Source organism: Aedes aegypti, chromosome 1 (assembly GCF_002204515.2).
Source record: "Aedes aegypti strain LVP_AGWG chromosome 1, AaegL5.0 Primary Assembly, whole genome shotgun sequence".
Taxonomy (NCBI): domain Eukaryota; kingdom Metazoa; phylum Arthropoda; class Insecta; order Diptera; family Culicidae; genus Aedes; species Aedes aegypti.
Window position 1 is genome coordinate 203315717 of NC_035107.1, and position 18584 is coordinate 203334300.

The window sequence follows — 18584 nt, forward strand, 5'->3', positions numbered from 1 at the left end:
TAACTGCCGTCTTCTTTTTTTAAGGCAACCTAGACCATTTGAATGGTCTTTTGAAAGGACTTTGTGCAGCCTTGCAGCTGCAGGAGCGTTGTTGATGGTTTCACATACCCGTCTCCAGTCCTTACGTTTGGCGTGCCTTAGTTCTCTGTTGTATTCTGTTAGGGCTTTTTTGTATTCAACCCAATCTAAAGTGATCTTTGCTCTATTGAACAACCGCCTGGATTTCTTCCTCAATCCTGCCAGCTTGTCATTCCACCAAGGCACATCCCTGTTAGATGACCTTTGTTGAATAGGACAGCTAGCATGATAAGATGAGACCATTTGGTCAATGATCCCATCAGAGGCATTTTCCAGTTGTGAAACAGTCGTGAACTGTTCACCGTTATACGAATTCTTATTCGTTAAATGAAAACGATAGAGATCCCAATTGGTTTTCTTCGGGTTTCTATAGCTTTCTGTTATTTCTGATCCAGCTTCAAAATCGAACCGGATTTGTTTATGATCTGACAATGATTCTTCATCAGAAACATGCCAGTTCACAATCTTCTCCGATAACTTTATTTAGTAATTTTGTCGATGCCGGCCGTTTAGCCAGATGTCATTAAGATAAATTATGTCCGAACAAACGACAAAAGGCATCAGATTTGCTCACCTCTTGGATAATCTTTTAAAACCCATTCTACATTTTCCACATTTTTATTGCTATTCATAGCATAATCAATTTTTCGTTCTATTCCGTTAGGATCGAATGCCGTTAGGCCGAAAGGGTTATTTGGCCGAAAATGACTGATAGTTCTAATAAACTGTAAGAGCGAATGGATAACTAACAGGGATTGGTCAGGCTAATTTGCGTTATCTAGAAGGCGCCGAATGAATTGTAAGGTCGAATGGATTGTTAGTTTTCATTCAGGATAATTTGCATTACCTAGAAGCCCACAATATCCACTTTGAAATATAACTAGAAAGAACAGCCTTTGATTAAAAGAAGGAGAAATCACTGATGAATGTGTTAGCTTTATGAAATAAAAGTAAATGATCAAATGTTACTCTAAAGACCCTTTCGGCATTTAGCCTAATGGCCTTAGGCCTAAAGACATTCGGCCTAACGGCATTTGGCCTAACGACCTGCACCCTAAATTGTAATACTGAACTTAATGTTTAACATATTATTAAAAGCAGGGCTTCCAATAAAAACTATCATCGATTTCCAATCCAAATATCTCGTCTGTCGTTTCTCTATTCAAATGATTCATAAGAGAATCATTAGTTTGAGGCGATTACCTACAGTTATTCAGCCTATTACTTTGATAGTTGAGAAAAAAAAATGTGTTTGCAGAAAGCTTTCGGGGAAACAGTACATTCGGGGAAACAGTGCATTCGGAGAAATGGTTTTCGGGAGAAAATCCTTCGGGGAAAAATCATTCGGGGAAATGGTTTTCGGGGAAATGTTGGACAATCGTAAGTGGCATGTTGTGAGAACGTAAGAGACGTAAAAAACTGTGACAGGATTGCGAGAGAATTGATTCCCAAAGTTTTTCTTGTATTTCCCCTTATTTTATATGTATTTTTTGGTAATTTTTTTGAAATAATTTATGTTTATGACGCTTTTTTTTTTGATAACCAAAATAATAGCTTCTACACAGAACTTTCCAAAAATTATGTTATATGTATTTGTGTATTTTAAGTCATTTTTGGATAACAAACGTTCAGTCATTTTTGATCGATTTAAATATTGAAAAAAACCTAAAGTAACCTAAAAAATACCTATGAAGTTTCAGTTACAGAGTGAAGTTCAGAGATTTTATTCATCTGTTGAGGCATAACACATTTCTGCATTTTTTATGGTTACATAGTTTTAAAGTCCGTTCTGTTTAGAATTTGGCCGCACTTTATGAGTGATTTCTCTAAGAGGAGAGAACGCAAAAAAAACATGGCACAAAAGAAAAATATAAAAAAAATCAAGAACAGTGGAAAAATCTTACTGTTTTTCAATTGTTCAGCCCCTTACTAAGCTAGGGGCTCACCAATTTACGCCAAATGAAACTACTTTTATCAAATTTTTTAACTTATTTAATAGTTTACTAATTTAGCTAAAACCGTTTTAGACAATATTTGGATCCCTTCCAGTAGCCTTTGTGGAGATTTATTTATTTATTTATTTATTTATTTATTTATTTATTTATTTATATTTTTGTACGTCAACAGGTTTTAAACTGATGCGGAGGTAAACACGGTCTTCAAATAGCAAAGATTACACACTAATATTCCTTCCCCCAATCCCACATGACAAAGACGTTGCCATTATTGCCTCTGTATATATATAGAGGCACTGAATTTTGCACACTGAAGACGATTATGGCCAATCCCAGTCAAACTTCTTGTTGATTCTTTGATGAAGATGCTCATTGACTTCGGTCAATCACGAAGTAGTAACCATAGATATGTACATATGTGTTGTCAGTCTAAGCTAAAACCATTTGAGATAATATTTGGGCACAAGAAGATCATTTAGGACACATAATTTTGACTATGATTTACTCAAAGTACTCCTGCGCGTGACGGACGACGCGTCACACCGGAACCCTCCGCCTCTGCAACAAATGGGCTCCGATTACCCTTGTCTGTTGCTGGCAGGCATATTTGGGATGGGGAAGAAACGGCGACCGGAACCAAGAGATTTGTATCAGTTTTGTTTCCCTTCTCAGTGCATTTTTTTTTTCGATAGAGGGAGAAGGAAAAACTGGTCCTATTGTTGTTCCCGCTGATGGTTAATATCATTGCCAAGATTAAATTATGTGTGAGGGCGATCATCGCATCATTATCGTCAGATGAGCTGTGACGAAGAGGATACCCTGCCTAAAATCGATGTGCTGTTACTATGGTTTCACAAGACCGTCTTACTTATGTTTCGGTTGAAGACTGTAGGGCGCCAAAGCAGTATAAGTTTAGCTAGATTGCTGAAATTATGATCAGAGTAGGCGAATAAGTTTAGCCAAGGTAGGTACGGTGTCATGGTATATTTTCGATACAGTTTCTTTAAGGCTCAAAAATCCATCATTTAATCATCAGCAATCATCAAAAATTAAAAACCAGTTTTTTCGTTCAAATTTAAAACAATCCACATGAACATCTATCAATGCATTACAGATGGCAAGTGCAATGCAATGATAGATTTTCGTGAACATTGCTTTAATTTTGAGCAAAAAAACTGGTTTTGAAAATTTGCAAAATGATGACGGTTATTTTCCTCTTAAGCTCTACTCCTGGTAGAAACATCTCTGCAGCCCTTTAGCAAAATTCAGTAATTTTTTTAAATTAATTCTAAGATATGCTTATTATAATTTATGATGAAATCTAAACAAGCTATACCGCAAATAATCACCATACCTGTACTGCCTATAACTTCACATTTTTCACATTTGACATTCTTGACGAATTCGAGTTAATAACGTGAAAAAAACATCAAATCATAAACACTTTTGATCAACGTACTGAAATTTGTGAGATTGTTCTGGAAAATTCAAACAAATACCAAGCTGTTTTGTGCTGTAGTTGTAACCGTAATGCAGTAGCAATAAAATGTCTGTCAGAACTGTTTTAGCTGTACAACATTCAGCCTCAAATAAACACTTTTGAGTTCTTGATAATTTTAAGAAATGTTATTTCCTCCCATAGTGTTATTCCATTTACTCAATGTCTACTTTTGTCGAATGTTACAATTATGCTATGGGCAGTGTCTAACTTGAAAGAACTGCTTTTGACTTCAGCAAGGCAAAATTTCAAATTAAAATGTTAGTTGCTTTGACACTAATAATTATACTCGAAACAACTACCCTACGTTGAAAGAAGGGAAGATCTTTGATTATTTTGAGTCGCATTTCTGAACCCTATCCTTCAGTATTGTTGGCAATTTGATTAAGTTCATAAATTCTGCCGATTGGCATTCGTCAAAACGACTCTTTAGGCCATATGACATTCGATCATATGTGTATGAGCTTGAGTGTGATCCTTGTTGAATCATCTTGGAAAAAATATAAGTTATGCTTGTTGATTCGACCTACTATACTCAACGAAGTGCTTGGATAACCCTAGCCATTGGACTACAAATCCTAAAGTTCCCGAGAGAACTCATGTACATCCGAAGGCCTATACTCAATTATGTTTCTGGATGAATTTAAATCATTCAATTCGTAATTAAAAATCGTTCAATTCATGGCTTGATAGGACATATTTTATTGAACCTCTTTGAATATAACCCTTTTTCAATAACGTCAGATAGGTCACTGGTTACGTGGATATATGTGAGTCCCTATATTAAAATGAGTACCGTAAAACGGGGTATCTTTGATAATGCGGGTAACTTTGATAGTGCGTAACCCACCACATACTAAACGAAATAACACAATTTCTGTTAATCAGTTAAGCAAAACAAATGCAAAACTAAAGAATATTATTATGACACTTCGTGTTAAAGCGGTTTTCATTTGAATCAAGAACATTTGAGGCTTTTTATACGAAAATTTAAAATTGACACAATTTTAGTATTTTAGAAACGCTTACAAACAATCTGTTCTACGATCACTATTTGATGTAGTTTGGAATAGTTTGCCACTTATCTTTGACAGCCTATTTATCATAGAACTTGAATACGATCTCAAATCTCTTAGCGAAAAGCATTTTCACAAACTGGGACCTTTTTTGTGATCTAAGTCAAAAATTTCCATATGAGAGGTATGCAATGCCCTACAAATGTTTGTTATTCATTCAATTTTGTTCGATTCATACTCCATTATCAAAGTTACCCCAAAACAGAAAACCGACTTTCAATTATATGAAAAATTATATATCCATTCAAAATAAATCTTTTGGCAATATATCGACTGCAATCGATAGCTAGGATGCCAGTACTTGTTTCGTGGCCGAGCGGTTAGTGTCGTCAGGCAATGAGCGCATCGTGTCATGGGGTGTGGGTTCGATTCCCGCTGCAGCTATTGAAACTTTTCGTCAGGAATGTTTCTCGACTGTACCATTGGAGCATGCTTGTCCGTTGTCTAGTGTTAAGTTACAGTCTGTGCAGCTAAATGGCTGAAGACGGTGTCCGTATCTTTTTAAATTATAATTCTTTGAAACAGCATGCATAAATATTCAAGTTTTCTCCGAAAAAACTATCAAAGTTACCCCGTTTTACGGTACTTGGATAACCTCAAGTAGCCGTTGAACTCAAAAAAAATGCAGTACCTTCATACCTCGATATTGAAGGCATCATAGAGTTAGGGAGGTATTAAATTAAGGAACACGAAACCAGTGCAACTGCGAACCATCGAGTTACCCATGAAAACTAACTAATACTATGGTTCTCTAACTCGGAATATCGAGTAAGGCTGTAAATCATAGTTGTTCGATCCTGCGTGATTATGAAATACTATGATAAAGCGATAATTACTGATTATCTTTATAAACCTGAACACCTATTCTACAAGAAGTTTATGAGTTCTAGAAGTTCAAGACATATCTTAGGATTTAGTGTAATTGTTTTATAATATTGTAATTTTGATCGGACAATGGTGCCATTGTTTTCAGATTTCCCCTCAGTAGAGAAAGAGAGCGTTTTTTTTTGACGTCACTGTGCAATGGGCTATTGGTAATGTTAAGCACAGCATAGGGCAACTGTGTTTATTATTTTACATGATTGCATTTGAAATATACGTATAAACATGGGCGTCAAACTCATTTGCCTGAATTGAATTGAACAAAAAAGTTTAACTTGCTAGTCTTAGGTCAAGCCAATTAAATATGTAGTTTCACTTGCTCTTTAGTCCACTTACTCAGTCTAAACTGAGCATAATTACCAATGATGCTTCGTGTACTCAAATACATCGAACTCTATTGGACAGTTCTCAATCGCTCATTAGGCATGAAAGAAGAACAACTTGAAGAATGTTGCGCTGATCGCATAACAAAGAAGAAGTACGCCATCATTTGACAGTTAGTGAAATGACAGCCCTGACAGGGCTATCCAGTGGAGGTCTGAAAAAGAAGACGTTCAATGCTGCAACATCGACACCACAAACTATGATTGATCATGATTCCGAAGAAACAGCTCAATGAAATAGAGGAGAACGGATATTGTTTACATACTAAATAGATTTGCTTTGTTCACAGACAGTACAGACAGCTTATACGCTCTGGCAAAGCATGGTCTGTAAGGTATGTTTTAACGGGTATAATAGATTATTTGTTACCATGAATCAATTCACGCATGTCAGGTTTAGATGAGTTTCTTGATTCCTATATTAAGTTAGGTGTTTCGAAACCCGATCCGCCATCATCAGATCATATGATGTTCAGATTTATGCGCAGACTGTTGATCGCCACCGATCCAGCGCAAACTTGGCCGACTTTCCATGCAGCAACAAGACCGTTAAGTTTGCTCCGAAAACACCTTTCTGGAAAGCAAATTTGTAAAACTGTACATCAACGGTGAACTGCATGCGCTCATCTACCGTTGAAACGTGGGATGATATCTACGTCACAGACAAGCAGACGTAACATTTAAGGAATTTCCGTCGACCATTCATTTAACAGTTATTTCAAATTCGCTAACTTTAATACCTCACAACTAGAGGTACGCGCATCGTTTATCTTCATGTTTGACGTTTCACACCACCACCATCTGCAGGTCTTGTTGCATAAAACAGTATTACGTGCAACTTCCACATACTCAAATTTATAAATTGGGCAATGAGTTTCTATAAAATTTGTGTTACATCTGTTTATCTATGCATACGTTATGGCAAATGTGCAAGCTGCAACCTTTACGCCAAGATCGCACGAAGCGATGACGAAGAGCCACTGACTGCAGCCACAAACCGAAATCGAGAAGGACAAAGTTGCAGTCAGGCAGCCAGTACAAACGCCATCATTTCGCTACCGTGACCATTATTGCATTTCAGATGCAATTTCTGCAGTTGCAGTATGCACGCCTTTCGCTTCCAGCAGACGGAGCACTCTGCCGAAGGGTTTGGCTATATAGGTGGATCGAGTCTGAGTTTACCATGCGGCAGGTAAATATGCGAACGCAAATGTGCGGAAAAATATTTGCGCGAGTTAAAGTAACGCTGCCGTGAGCGGGCATTAATATTGTGCGAGTTGGATTGTACCTGGTAGGGATGGATTTGTTTGGATTAATTGAATTTGCACGAATGTTTGAAATTTGATTCATTCCGTAAAGTAATTCGGCGGAAAAGCTCACAGGAACAACACAAAAAGAAACCCTGACAACACTGCATAGCACCTTTTTATCAAAGTAATACGAAGCAATGAAAGATGTTGTGTTTGAAGTCGTTTTGATCAAATATTTCTAATATTGGAAAATGTTTCGATATAGTTTTTAAATGGAAGAAATTAGAAAAAAAAACTAGTAACTTTTAAAGCGTTATGCCATATTCTCGAACTTCAGAATTGAGTAAGACTCGCACAATTTTGGGCTTTTCTGAATCAATATTTGTTTTTGTCATCCCATATTTATGCCAACGTCTATTTCACGACTATGTTTTTCCCTAATACCAGCAAGTTCAGGAATTGGGAATACATGAATGATTTGTCTGGTAGAGAAAGAAAACGGGGGAACAGAACATGCTGAACGTGTGTGTGCGATAAAAATCAAAGTTTACCAAACACTCGAAAAAATAATAATGCAAATTTTTCGAATCCTCACCGCACATTACCGGGCTGCTGAATTGCACATAGAGGTACCTGCATCTACCCATTCTCACACAGTTAGGGCCCGTAGTAGGAACGTCGCTCAGCACATGTCTGCCACACGGTCCCGTCACAGATTGCTGCGACAACAATTATGTAACATTTGCGTTTGCAATATTTCCATCGTCGTCAGCTGCCGAACAAAGCAAACATGGCGGATATACAGTGCTGTTCTGAATAATAGCAGCTCATGTCGATTTTCATACAAAATGCTCAACTTTGACATGCTGTAGTTTTGTTCCCTTTCAAGCAATCGAGCTGAAATTTTCTCCACAGAACTGCAAATATGATCAATTTTGTAACTACAAAATTTCAGTTTTTTCTGAGTCCCTGCCGAAAAGTGAGACACTAGGTGAAATTTTTCGAAAAAATAGCAGTTTTTCATTTTAAAATTTTTCTTCTACAAATATTTTAAACATTTTCGGTTTAGGTGTAGGTTTGATAAGTAGGAGGAGATTGTTCCAATGGTAAGTGATATACAATTTAAAACTATAATGTCAAGCCGAAATTCAAATTCTTAAAACTGCTATTTTTTCGAACAATTTCACCTAGTATCTCACTTTCCGGCAGGGGCTTAGAAAATTTTGAAATTTTGTGTTTACAAAATTGGGCATATTTGTAGTTCTGTGGAGAAAATTTCAACTCGATTGCTTGAAAGGGAACAAAACTACAGCATGTCAAAGTTGAGCATTTTGTATGAAAATCGACATGCGCTGCTATTATTCAGAACAGCACTGTATATACCTACCACCTATCTGCCCTGAACCTAACCTCTAGTCTAGAGCTATGCAAATGTCTGCCCTTCAACGGTACCGTTTTGCAGCGCTGGCACGACTGTTAAAGCTTGTCAAAGCTAACTGCCAGCTCGCAAGCTGACATCTTAAAGTACCCGTGGCTGGTAGTGGGTACTTGATCCAGGAAATCCGTGAGAAGTGTGTTACTGGAATAATCTCACAAGATCGCCACCTATTGTGCATTAATTATAGAGAAGCTTACCACCCAAACTTTGTCACTTAGTCATCCTGTTCGGCCATTGTCTAAAACATAGTTTCCCAAACTGGGAAGTCGTGAGCCTTTCTCTGGTGGGCCGCGATTCCATTTTGTTTGTTTGCTACGTTTTTGAATATCTTCTTAAACCGATTTAAACTAGCAAAACTTCTGAACTGAACTCATTTATTTATTTCATTTTCGTGTGGTTGGGCATAAGCTCATTTGGCACTAACAAACAAGATCATTCATCGAATTCTAATGACTTTAAAACTTTGTAATATTAAATGGACATGGTACATATCAATCTCTAAAATTCCTAGGCACTATATCCTGTCCATAGCAAAGTAACGAGTGTTCCTGAAAAGTTTCAGTACAAAACATATTTCTTAACAATTGCTTGCTGGTCGCGAGAACTACGTCTGCCGACTAGGTGGTCTCGCATACGAAAAGTTTGGGAACCTATGATCTAAACCAAATTCTCTTTTTACTATTTATTTTCAGTATCCCGGTTGATGGGTGGCTCTGCGGGTGGCACGATGGGGCACGCAATGTCCAACATGGGGAGCCTGGCGGCGTGTAGTATGACGGATACGAAACCAATGCAGTTCCCGCTGGCCCAGCGACGGAAACGGCGAGTGCTCTTCACTCAACATCAGGTTAGTACCGAAAATATAACCATCACTAGTTTATCCAAAAAACAGCAAGCAATAATTGTGTGTGAATTAGCAATATTCCAAAATAGCATATAAGATTACGTTTTTCCGAAAAAAATCTGCAATTAAAAAAGAAAAACAAAACATTTAAAAATTATAAAATAAGCTTTATAAAAAAATACAAAGAAAAATCACAAAAGCACTTAAAATTGTTTTTGTTTTTTTACAGACTCGGTTTTTTTTTATTTTTTTACTGAATCTTATGGTTTCATTGAATTTTTTTAATATTACAATCATCTCTTCTTGACTCGATATTTCGTATCTCGATATCGAGTTAAAGAACCATATTAAAAGTTGGATTTCATGGTCCCTTGGATCGCATTTGCACTGATTTTGTGTTCTATAACGCGATGCCTCCCAAACCTGATTATCCCTTATTGCTTATGCCTAATTATATTGTGGCTACTTACTCTTACTGGGTTTTATCACTATTCTTCTTCAAATGCAAGTCATCTCGGCTTCCGTACTAAAATGGAGTACTGTCTTATATTAGATTAAGATCTGCCCAGCCGAAACGGACGTTTCGTCGCGCTGTTGCGCCCCAATTGATTGAAGAAGAAAAAGGGAACTTTATTGCTGATTTACGACCGAGCTGGACTGGGAATCGACGGTGAAAAAACGGAACGGAAGAAAACGTCAATTCGGCTGATTTCAAGAGGTTTCCTCGGCAGCCACTTGAGCTTGCCGCCGCCGTCAGCATGCGGGTTCATTGATTTTGATTGGAAGGTTTCTTTTTTGTGACGGTGCGTACATCGGAAGTATTTAAGGCGCAGAGTGGAGACTAGCAGATGGGAATATGCGGTGAAGAAGTGCATGGAACGCAATATTATCGCGTACCTTTCCATTTACGACTCAGCTCAGCTAAATTTGTCACAGTAGCTTAGAAATAACATGAAACCAGCTGAAAAAAACAAGTTTCTGTAAACAAAGTTGTGACTTATCACAAATCTCAAATGTCGACAAAATAGAGAAAATGCAGAATTCGAACTAACTTTTAAATACAAATATTTTTGGAAATATGTTTAATTGTTTGAATTGTGAAACAATTTAGTTTGCAGAATAATATTTTTTCTTGCAATTCCATCGCATATCAGCCTACTTTTTACCAAGAGAATGAACGTCATAACGGCCTTTTCCTACCATAAGAATCAATGCTGAAAAGTGTTACTTTTCAGCGCTGTATGCGATGCTGAAAAGTAGCACTTTTCAGTTCTATTTCGGGAATTGGCAAATTAGTATCTTAGTCCCTTAATACTCCATTCAACGAATTGCTATGGATTTCTCGATGACTCATTCTACATCCTTCCGAATCCGACTTGGGGATTCTGAATTGGAATAAGATCGTCTTGCAAACGTAGAGGGGGCAGTAGAGACAGTAGTTCAGTATTTCACTATTCAAAGCAGTCGGGAGCATCACGTGGTTCATGTAAGCAGTTCAACACACACAGAATAACTAAATAATATGGTGGAAAATTATACGTGGTGTCTTACCTGATCTTCCTTCCAATATAGAATCAGCTATGGAAGTGTGACAATTTGTAACAGCCGTTCACAGACTTTCACTGTAACACAGCTTACCTGATTGAAATAGATTGTGTTGTAACTACACATGGATGTCCATCCAAGTGGATTCTCGTGAAGCATATTTATGCTCCTAGAAATAATCATACTAATCATAAATAACTATTTAGCTAACTTTGTTTGAAGCTTTTGCTGAAGTTTACTGGAATATAAGCACACAAATTGATGGATGTCTCTGCACCCCTCTGTCTGATTAAATTACTCTCTTCAGCAACTTCGTTTATTATGATTTGATGAACAAGTTTAAGGTGAAACATCTCGGAATCCAAAGATGGCCGTCACAATGGCCGACTTGTGCTCCTACTCACATTTTCAAAGGCACAAAACTGGAGAAATAGTTGGCAAACGTTTCTGATCTTCTTATTTTAAGCTTTCTGCTAGTGCACAAAGCCAAAATAAAAAGTTCACTGTTGTTGGATGCGTTTTTCGCGAGATTTGTGCCTTTGAAGTTTCAGTGCAATCTTAGAAGTTGATTCCAAACTGTGTCACCTTAAACTTTGAAATGATGAATTTGTACTTGCATTACAACATCAACACGTTTTTTTTTAACATTTCTCAAAATTCGTCTATAGTAACTTCCATATTCATTTGTGTGGTTCTCGCTGATACCGGCCTACTTTTTACACTTGGTCTATCAAAATGTCTAAACTCAGAGTTGTGTTTGATCCTTCGACCTTGACGCTTGCTTCTTGCGGGGGCCGGCGATGAGGGCAAGATCAAACATGTCGCGCATCGGTCGAGTAAAGTGAAAAAGTGCCGCGTTCGATTAGTTCTTTTTGATCTTTCGACGTTGTTTTCCCTCTCGGGTCGCGCGCCTATTTTCTCTGAGCAAACGAGTGAAGCTGAAAGTGGATTGTTGCTGTTCAAGGCTGACGGATCAATTGGTGAGCTCGTTTCATGCTACTATTTCTAATCTATAAAATATGTTTGGCTGCACCTTTAATCGTTACAATGGTGAGACGTAAATATGATTTTTTAACAAACTTTGAAAGGTTCGTCACTGTGAGTGTCGACATAAACTCTGATTCATAAATTATTTATGACTAAACTTTTTTTCAAAACTCTTTTTTCTTTTAACCTTTATTTTTTTTTATTAAAAACAACTTTGAATGGTTCGACACTACAAATGTAGACTAACAAAAGGTTCACTTTATTCAACAAACTTTGAAAGGTTCGTCACCTCAAGTGTCGGCATAATTTTTCTCTACATAGATATTGTTCATATCAAATGAAAATATTATATTTAAATATGAGCATGTTTATACCTCACAAATTATTTATCATGGTCTAATCGCTTATCAAAGTGAATCCTGTGACCCAACGATCCTCCCCATTAACAAACATCCCTCCCAGTAACCTTTGTGGAGATGCAGAGGCAAACACGGTCTCCAAATAGCAAAGGTTACACACTAACATTCCTTCCCCCAATCCCACCTGACTGCAAGGACGTGGCCGGCGCCGTTATTGACCATGTATAAATAGAGGCACTGAATTATGCACACTGAAGAAGATTATGGCCAATCCCAGCCGAACTTCTAATTGATTCTTTGTGCATTTTCACTGACTTCGGTCAATCACGGAATAGCAACCATTGATATGTGTAGTCAGTCTAAGCTAAGCTAAGCTAAGCTTGGTCTATCAAAATGTCTAAACTCATGCTCGTTCAAAACCATCTGTCATGTTATGAGTATGAGTATGAGCATGAGCATGTGCGAACATCTTTATAAACCTTGTGAAAGGTTCATCAAGATTTGAAAATGTTCCAATCTTCTGGAATTTTTTGAATATTCCTATGGAAAACGAGTTTGGAAACTTCGCAGCCCATTTTCTCAAAACTTTTTACAGATGAGCGGTTCCACGCCGTTTCGCAAACCCGATTATTTTTGTATTTTTTGAATCGCCTGAAAATTTGCATACAGATTCTTTATGACCAAAAATGCCATTATGCACCTTCAGACCGCCATTTTGAACCTCGCCTTATTTTTGAGAAGGGCGTATCGGAAAATGCATGGCAAATCTTTAAAAAACTGTAACTCGAAAACGGTTTGTCCGATCGATTTGAGATCTTGTACAAAGTTGTAGGTATTGCTTAGGACTATATGGAGAAAAATATGCACGGTAAAAAAAAGTAACAGATTATTTTTTATTTCAAAAACAAAATTTTAAAATCGATTTTCTCCAGAAACGCAGTTTTGATTTTTTTTATTTTTGGATATGTTTTAGGGGACAACTTATGTGATTTATTGCACAATGTTTCAAAATGGAAGAATTGTGGACAAAAAAGTTATGATTTTTTAAAAAATTACAGATTTTGAAAAAAAATCGAAATAGAGGAAAACAATATTTTTTATGTGATTATTTGAAAGAACAGAAAAATTGCAATCGAAAAGTACTCAAGTAAATTTTTTCTAGGTTGCATCAATTTCGAGATATACTCATATTTATATAAAATTTTCAAATAAAAATAGTAAAATAGGCCCTTTTCAAGCATATTTCGTGTTTTTCCATTCAAAAAAAAATATTTTGATTGAGCGAATCGTAGCTAAATCGTTTATCGTTTGATCAAAACATTTATGCTTAAGTATTGAAAAAAGAGTGCACGGTAAAAAATATAAACGATATTTTCAAATGACAATTTGAAGCTAATAGTTCTTAAAAACCGCAACATTGATGTTTTTAATTTTTGGATATATTTTGCGGTTGTTGTAGGTATTGTTTAGGACGATTTGGAAAAAAATATGCACGGTAAAAAATAATGACAGATTTTTTTAATAAAAAAAATTAAATCGATTTTCTAGCTTTGACATGAAGTGTCATACTCTTTATTTTTGCATTCGTTTTGCTTAACTGATTAACAGAAACTTTGTTATTTCGTTAAGTATGTCGTGGGTCTCGTACTATCAAAGTTACCCCGTTTTTCGGTATAGTGAAACAGGATAACTTTGATAGTTTCGGAAGAAAACCTTAATATTTCTGCATTCTGTTTTAAACAAGTACTAGTATCTTAGTTACTGATGACAGTTGAAATATTGCTTAACGATTTATTTTGAACGCAACTATAATTTTTCATATATTGCGCATTTCTTTCACCAGTGGACTATCACAGAAATTTTTACAAGTGAGGAAATGCCAATAAAAGTGCGCGATAACAGCAAATCTAGTCGGTGTCTTCAGCGGGGTTATTCCTCGTAGTCCAACGAATAAGTGCTCTGAAAACACCAACATGATTCGATGCAATCCCGCACATTTATTTGCATTTTCGCACTTATGAAGCCGCACTCGCAGTCCAGTAGTGAAAGAAATACACAGTACTCGAAAGTCGATTTTCGGTTTTGGGATAGCTTTAATAAGTATGTGAAAACATGAAAATCTAAATCTCTGTTTGATATCATTGCAGTTGTATATGAAAATCTTCAATGTGCCGGATTAGGGCGTTTCGAGGGGCCAATTAATAACGCGCAAACTTCCATCAATACCGTTTATTGGCTCCACCGATTGTGTCGTGTTTCTACCGGCGATTAGATGCTAACTGATTTCGCATCGTGTGTGTATGCCTATTGCTATCAATCCTTTCTGTAGCGTTTTCTGTCCCTTATATGTGTATACAATATTGTTGTGTTCTCATTCAAAATTCATCCATATTTTTGTACTGAACATACCGACCGCCTGAATTTTGAACATAGGCTTTACTAACTAATACAAATCATATTATTCTTCTCCAATTCGTTGTTCTAATCTACTTCCAATTCAAAACTACAAAAAAAAACTCATTTCCAGAATTCAATATTTCCCTCACTTCTTTGTGTAGACTTAAAACTATGTGATTGCAATTCGTTGTGTTCATGTCTCTTCCTGGTTGTTGCCTAAAATTTCGTAGCTCGATAGCTGATGTATGCATATCCTTCTTTTCTCCCGTGTGTGTCTCTACCTCGTTGTTTTGTTTACCACTACTTCTTTCTTGTCCTTGTATTGTCTCGCCACTGTGCTTGCCTTTTTCTTTTTTTTTTTTTTTTTAAAGCACTTTGTGCTCGTGGCCACTACTGTGCCGGATTCTGTTCGTCTGTATCTGCTATACCGATACAGATCTATTTTTAACTTATCTATATTTACATCTGCTTTCACTCTTTTCTACTCTTTTACTCTCACACCGAGCAGGTAGGAGAGAGCTCTGCGGTTCAGTCCAATCGATTTCCATAAGCCATAGTCTTTTGCTCTTGCGGTGGTTCATTTTGCCGTGTTCTTAAGTCGTTTGAGGCTAGCTGCCTACGAAGAGGGTCAGTTTGTCTCAGTCACCATCTGATACTGACGGAGGATGGATGTGCTCCCCCAAAGCACGGTCCTCCGTGCGGCGTCTTCTGGTGGCTGGACGGGTTTTTTTGTGGAGGGGCTGGAAATTGAATCCATGACCTTCCGCTTATGAAGCGAAAGCGTAACCTCAAGGCTACGGACCCCCCATACTTTGCTTGCCTTCACCTCGTTGTTCTGACTCTCCACTGGATCTTGTATCTTCCTAGTTGTCTTGTCTCGCCACTTTCATCTGCCTCTACCACGTTGTCTTGTCTCACCACCTCATCTTGTCTCTCCCTCGATGTCGCCACTTCATCTTGGCTCTCCTTCTCTTGACTCGCCACCTTTTCTGTCTCTATTGATAGTGTCTCCACCTCCCCCTTCAACGTCTTCGTTGTAACAGGTATTGTTCGTACGGATGTCCAGCAGTGTTGATGATTTATGTCCTCCGCTGGGGCCATCATTGCCGATCTGATTGATGCGAAGTTAGGTATTGCCAATTAGAAATTTGAAAATTGAAACTTATACTTAACTGTGCCCGGAGCCAAGGCCCCGGGAGAACGAACAAAGCCTGTTTGCTGGATCCGCCGTCAACCGTCGAGTGTGAATGACTCCTAATTTGTTGCGCCGATCGTTCTGCATTTCGCGCCGGCCGCCGTGGATGGAGAGTAGTGTATGGTAGAACATTCAAAATGGTTCACCAGCCTGGCTATTTCGCCGTGGACCATTTCCATGGGCGGCATTTTCTTCACACCTCGATCACTCCGATTTTGAAAAAACGGCCAAAAACAGTCGCCCTTTGTGAGATTGCCAATACAGCGGGTGACGATAGCATTCAATCCAAAGAAGCACTGAATATCACCAAATCTAATACCGACGATGAAGGCACAACGATTTCGCTTACAGTTGATACTTGCTATCACCGAACGTGTAAGAGTGGATAGGCAAAATACAATGCAACAATTAGCGCCTTTTCACTGTGCATTCTCTGGGCAATGGTATATCAGCTTTTGTTGCACTTTTCGTTTATGAAATTAAGCGATCGCGACGTACTTCTAGCTCACCAAATCCGGCTCGAAGGACCATTAAATGTATATGAAAATCTTCAATGTGCCGGATTAGGGCGTTTCGAGGGGCCAATTAATAACGCGCAAACTTCCATCAATACCGTTTATTGGCTCGACCGATTGTGTCGTGTTTCTACCGGCGATCAGATGCTAACTGATTTCGCATCGTGTTTGTATGCCTATTGCTATCAATCCTTTCTGTAGCGTTTTCTGTCCCTTATATGTGTATACAATATTGTTGTGTTCTCACTCAAAATTCATCCATATTTTATACTGAACAGCAGTTGGAACTGGATTGGTAAATGTTTATAGAGAACTTTATGTACTTTATTTATAGAAGCATAAATTTTATAGAAAAAAAAACACATAAAAATGTGTTTAAAATTAGAACAAACATAGGTCAATAACAATTTGTATAATATTAAATTTTGGAATATTTTGATATCGATTGATTTGAATTCATTCGTCAGAAATTTTGTGATTTCGTATAGCGTATCGTGAGTCCTGCACTATCAAAGTTACCCACAGTATCAAAGACACTTCGTTTTACAGTATGTTTATTTGAATATTTTTATGTGATATATGATATAGTGTCGATATATTCTTACACTTGTAATGACGAACTAATCAATTTTATTTTATTTATTTTTTTTATAAATGCATTGTTTCAATTTTTTTTTCAATAAATGCACGTAGCATCAAAACCGTTGTCACAAAAAGATCTGTGTTTACATATATAACTCATTTGAAATGGTACTCACCAATTGATAATCCACCATTTATAGAGCAGTTGCCAGTCACTTTCAATTTCGTCACCAGTACTGCTCAGTAAAACGTGAAAACCGAAAAAAATCCCTCCACAAGTGAAAACAAAGAAACCGCTTGCTTGGGCTTCCGAAGCGCACTCGTCGTACGAAATACCATCGTAGAGAACTTGCATTCGGACGGTCTAATTGATAGACCCCTTGGTGGTTATGATTGGAACCGTTTTCGAGGACTCCTCATTTTTTTTATATAATTCTTGGCTCTTTAAAACTGCCATAAATCAGAAAATACTAAGACAACCCCTACGCAAGAACATGGTTTTGGAAATAGAAAACATGGGAGTTGCATTTGCAAAAAGAAAATGTTAGTGGCCATTTTGAATTTGTCCACAATATCGGATTTTATCGGAAACCTTAATTTTCAGGGTGTTTGCAACTACCGATTTAAAATTTTCTGCTTCATTTTTAAGTCAAACTATCATTTTTAAGTCAAACCATATCGTCTGATTTTTACATAATTCATGCAAAACTAGCTTGACTTACCAATCATGCAAAAACTTCTAAAATCGATGGATGCAAACACCATGAAAATTAGGTTTTCCGATAACATCCAAAATGGCGTCCAAATTTAATATGACCGCTATAGAAATATATTTTTCCAATTTAGGCTCCTATGCAGGGATTGAATCCTGAGAAAATTGAGAGAATCTCTCACGTATCGCTCTCTGTAACTATCATAACATGCTGCACATTATGAGAGACTGTTTATCGTATACTGCTATAACTTTGATCAGATTGGGGGGATAGTAGTGCATGATAAAACCCCTCTAAACATGCTCCAAGCCTGGGGGGCACTATTGCTATTGGAAGTTCGTGGTTTGTTCATCGTGCCAGTAAAGAAAAACACCTATCCCCAACGGTAAACAAGCGAGAAGAATGGATTTTATCCTAGCTCTCTTTTTGGGGCTCTCGCTCGCTGCTTCCATTTATCAGACTTTTTACACCTTGCGATATAATGACGATCGTGGACCGCAACAGATGGGATGTTTTTCTTTGCTTTCTTTGATCGTGCTTCATTCTCAAATGAGAGCAAATTCTGCAATGTCTGCTCCTATGTTTTCTATAATCATTTAACATATTCTCGTGAAGGCAATGTTCAAGAAATTTCTGAGCAGTTTTAGTGAGCCAAGAATTGTCAAAAACGGTTTCATTCATAACAACCGAGGGGTCTATCAATTTGACCATCCGAATGCAATCTCTTTACTTACTCGACAGGAGCGTTCGAATGAGTATGAAAGACCAAGTGTAAATAGTGGGCAGGTCTCAACGAGAATTATTCAGCAAAAATGCTGAAAATTACACTGAACACTATTCTCATCATAGGGATTGTAAAAAAGATGTGGAAGATTGAATTTTCAAAC

General features: G+C 37.3%; 1 protein-coding gene across 1 annotated transcript in view; it reads left to right on the plus strand.

Annotated features, from left to right (window-relative positions):
• The window catches only part of LOC5578993 (homeobox protein Nkx-2.1), a 137428-nt gene that overhangs the window by 25263 nt on the left and 93581 nt on the right, over positions 1-18584 (plus strand). The window contains exon 3 of the mRNA XM_001664122.2: positions 9253-9407. Coding sequence (XP_001664172.2) covers positions 9253-9407 — 155 coding nt within the window. The remainder of the gene's footprint in view (positions 1-9252; positions 9408-18584) is intronic.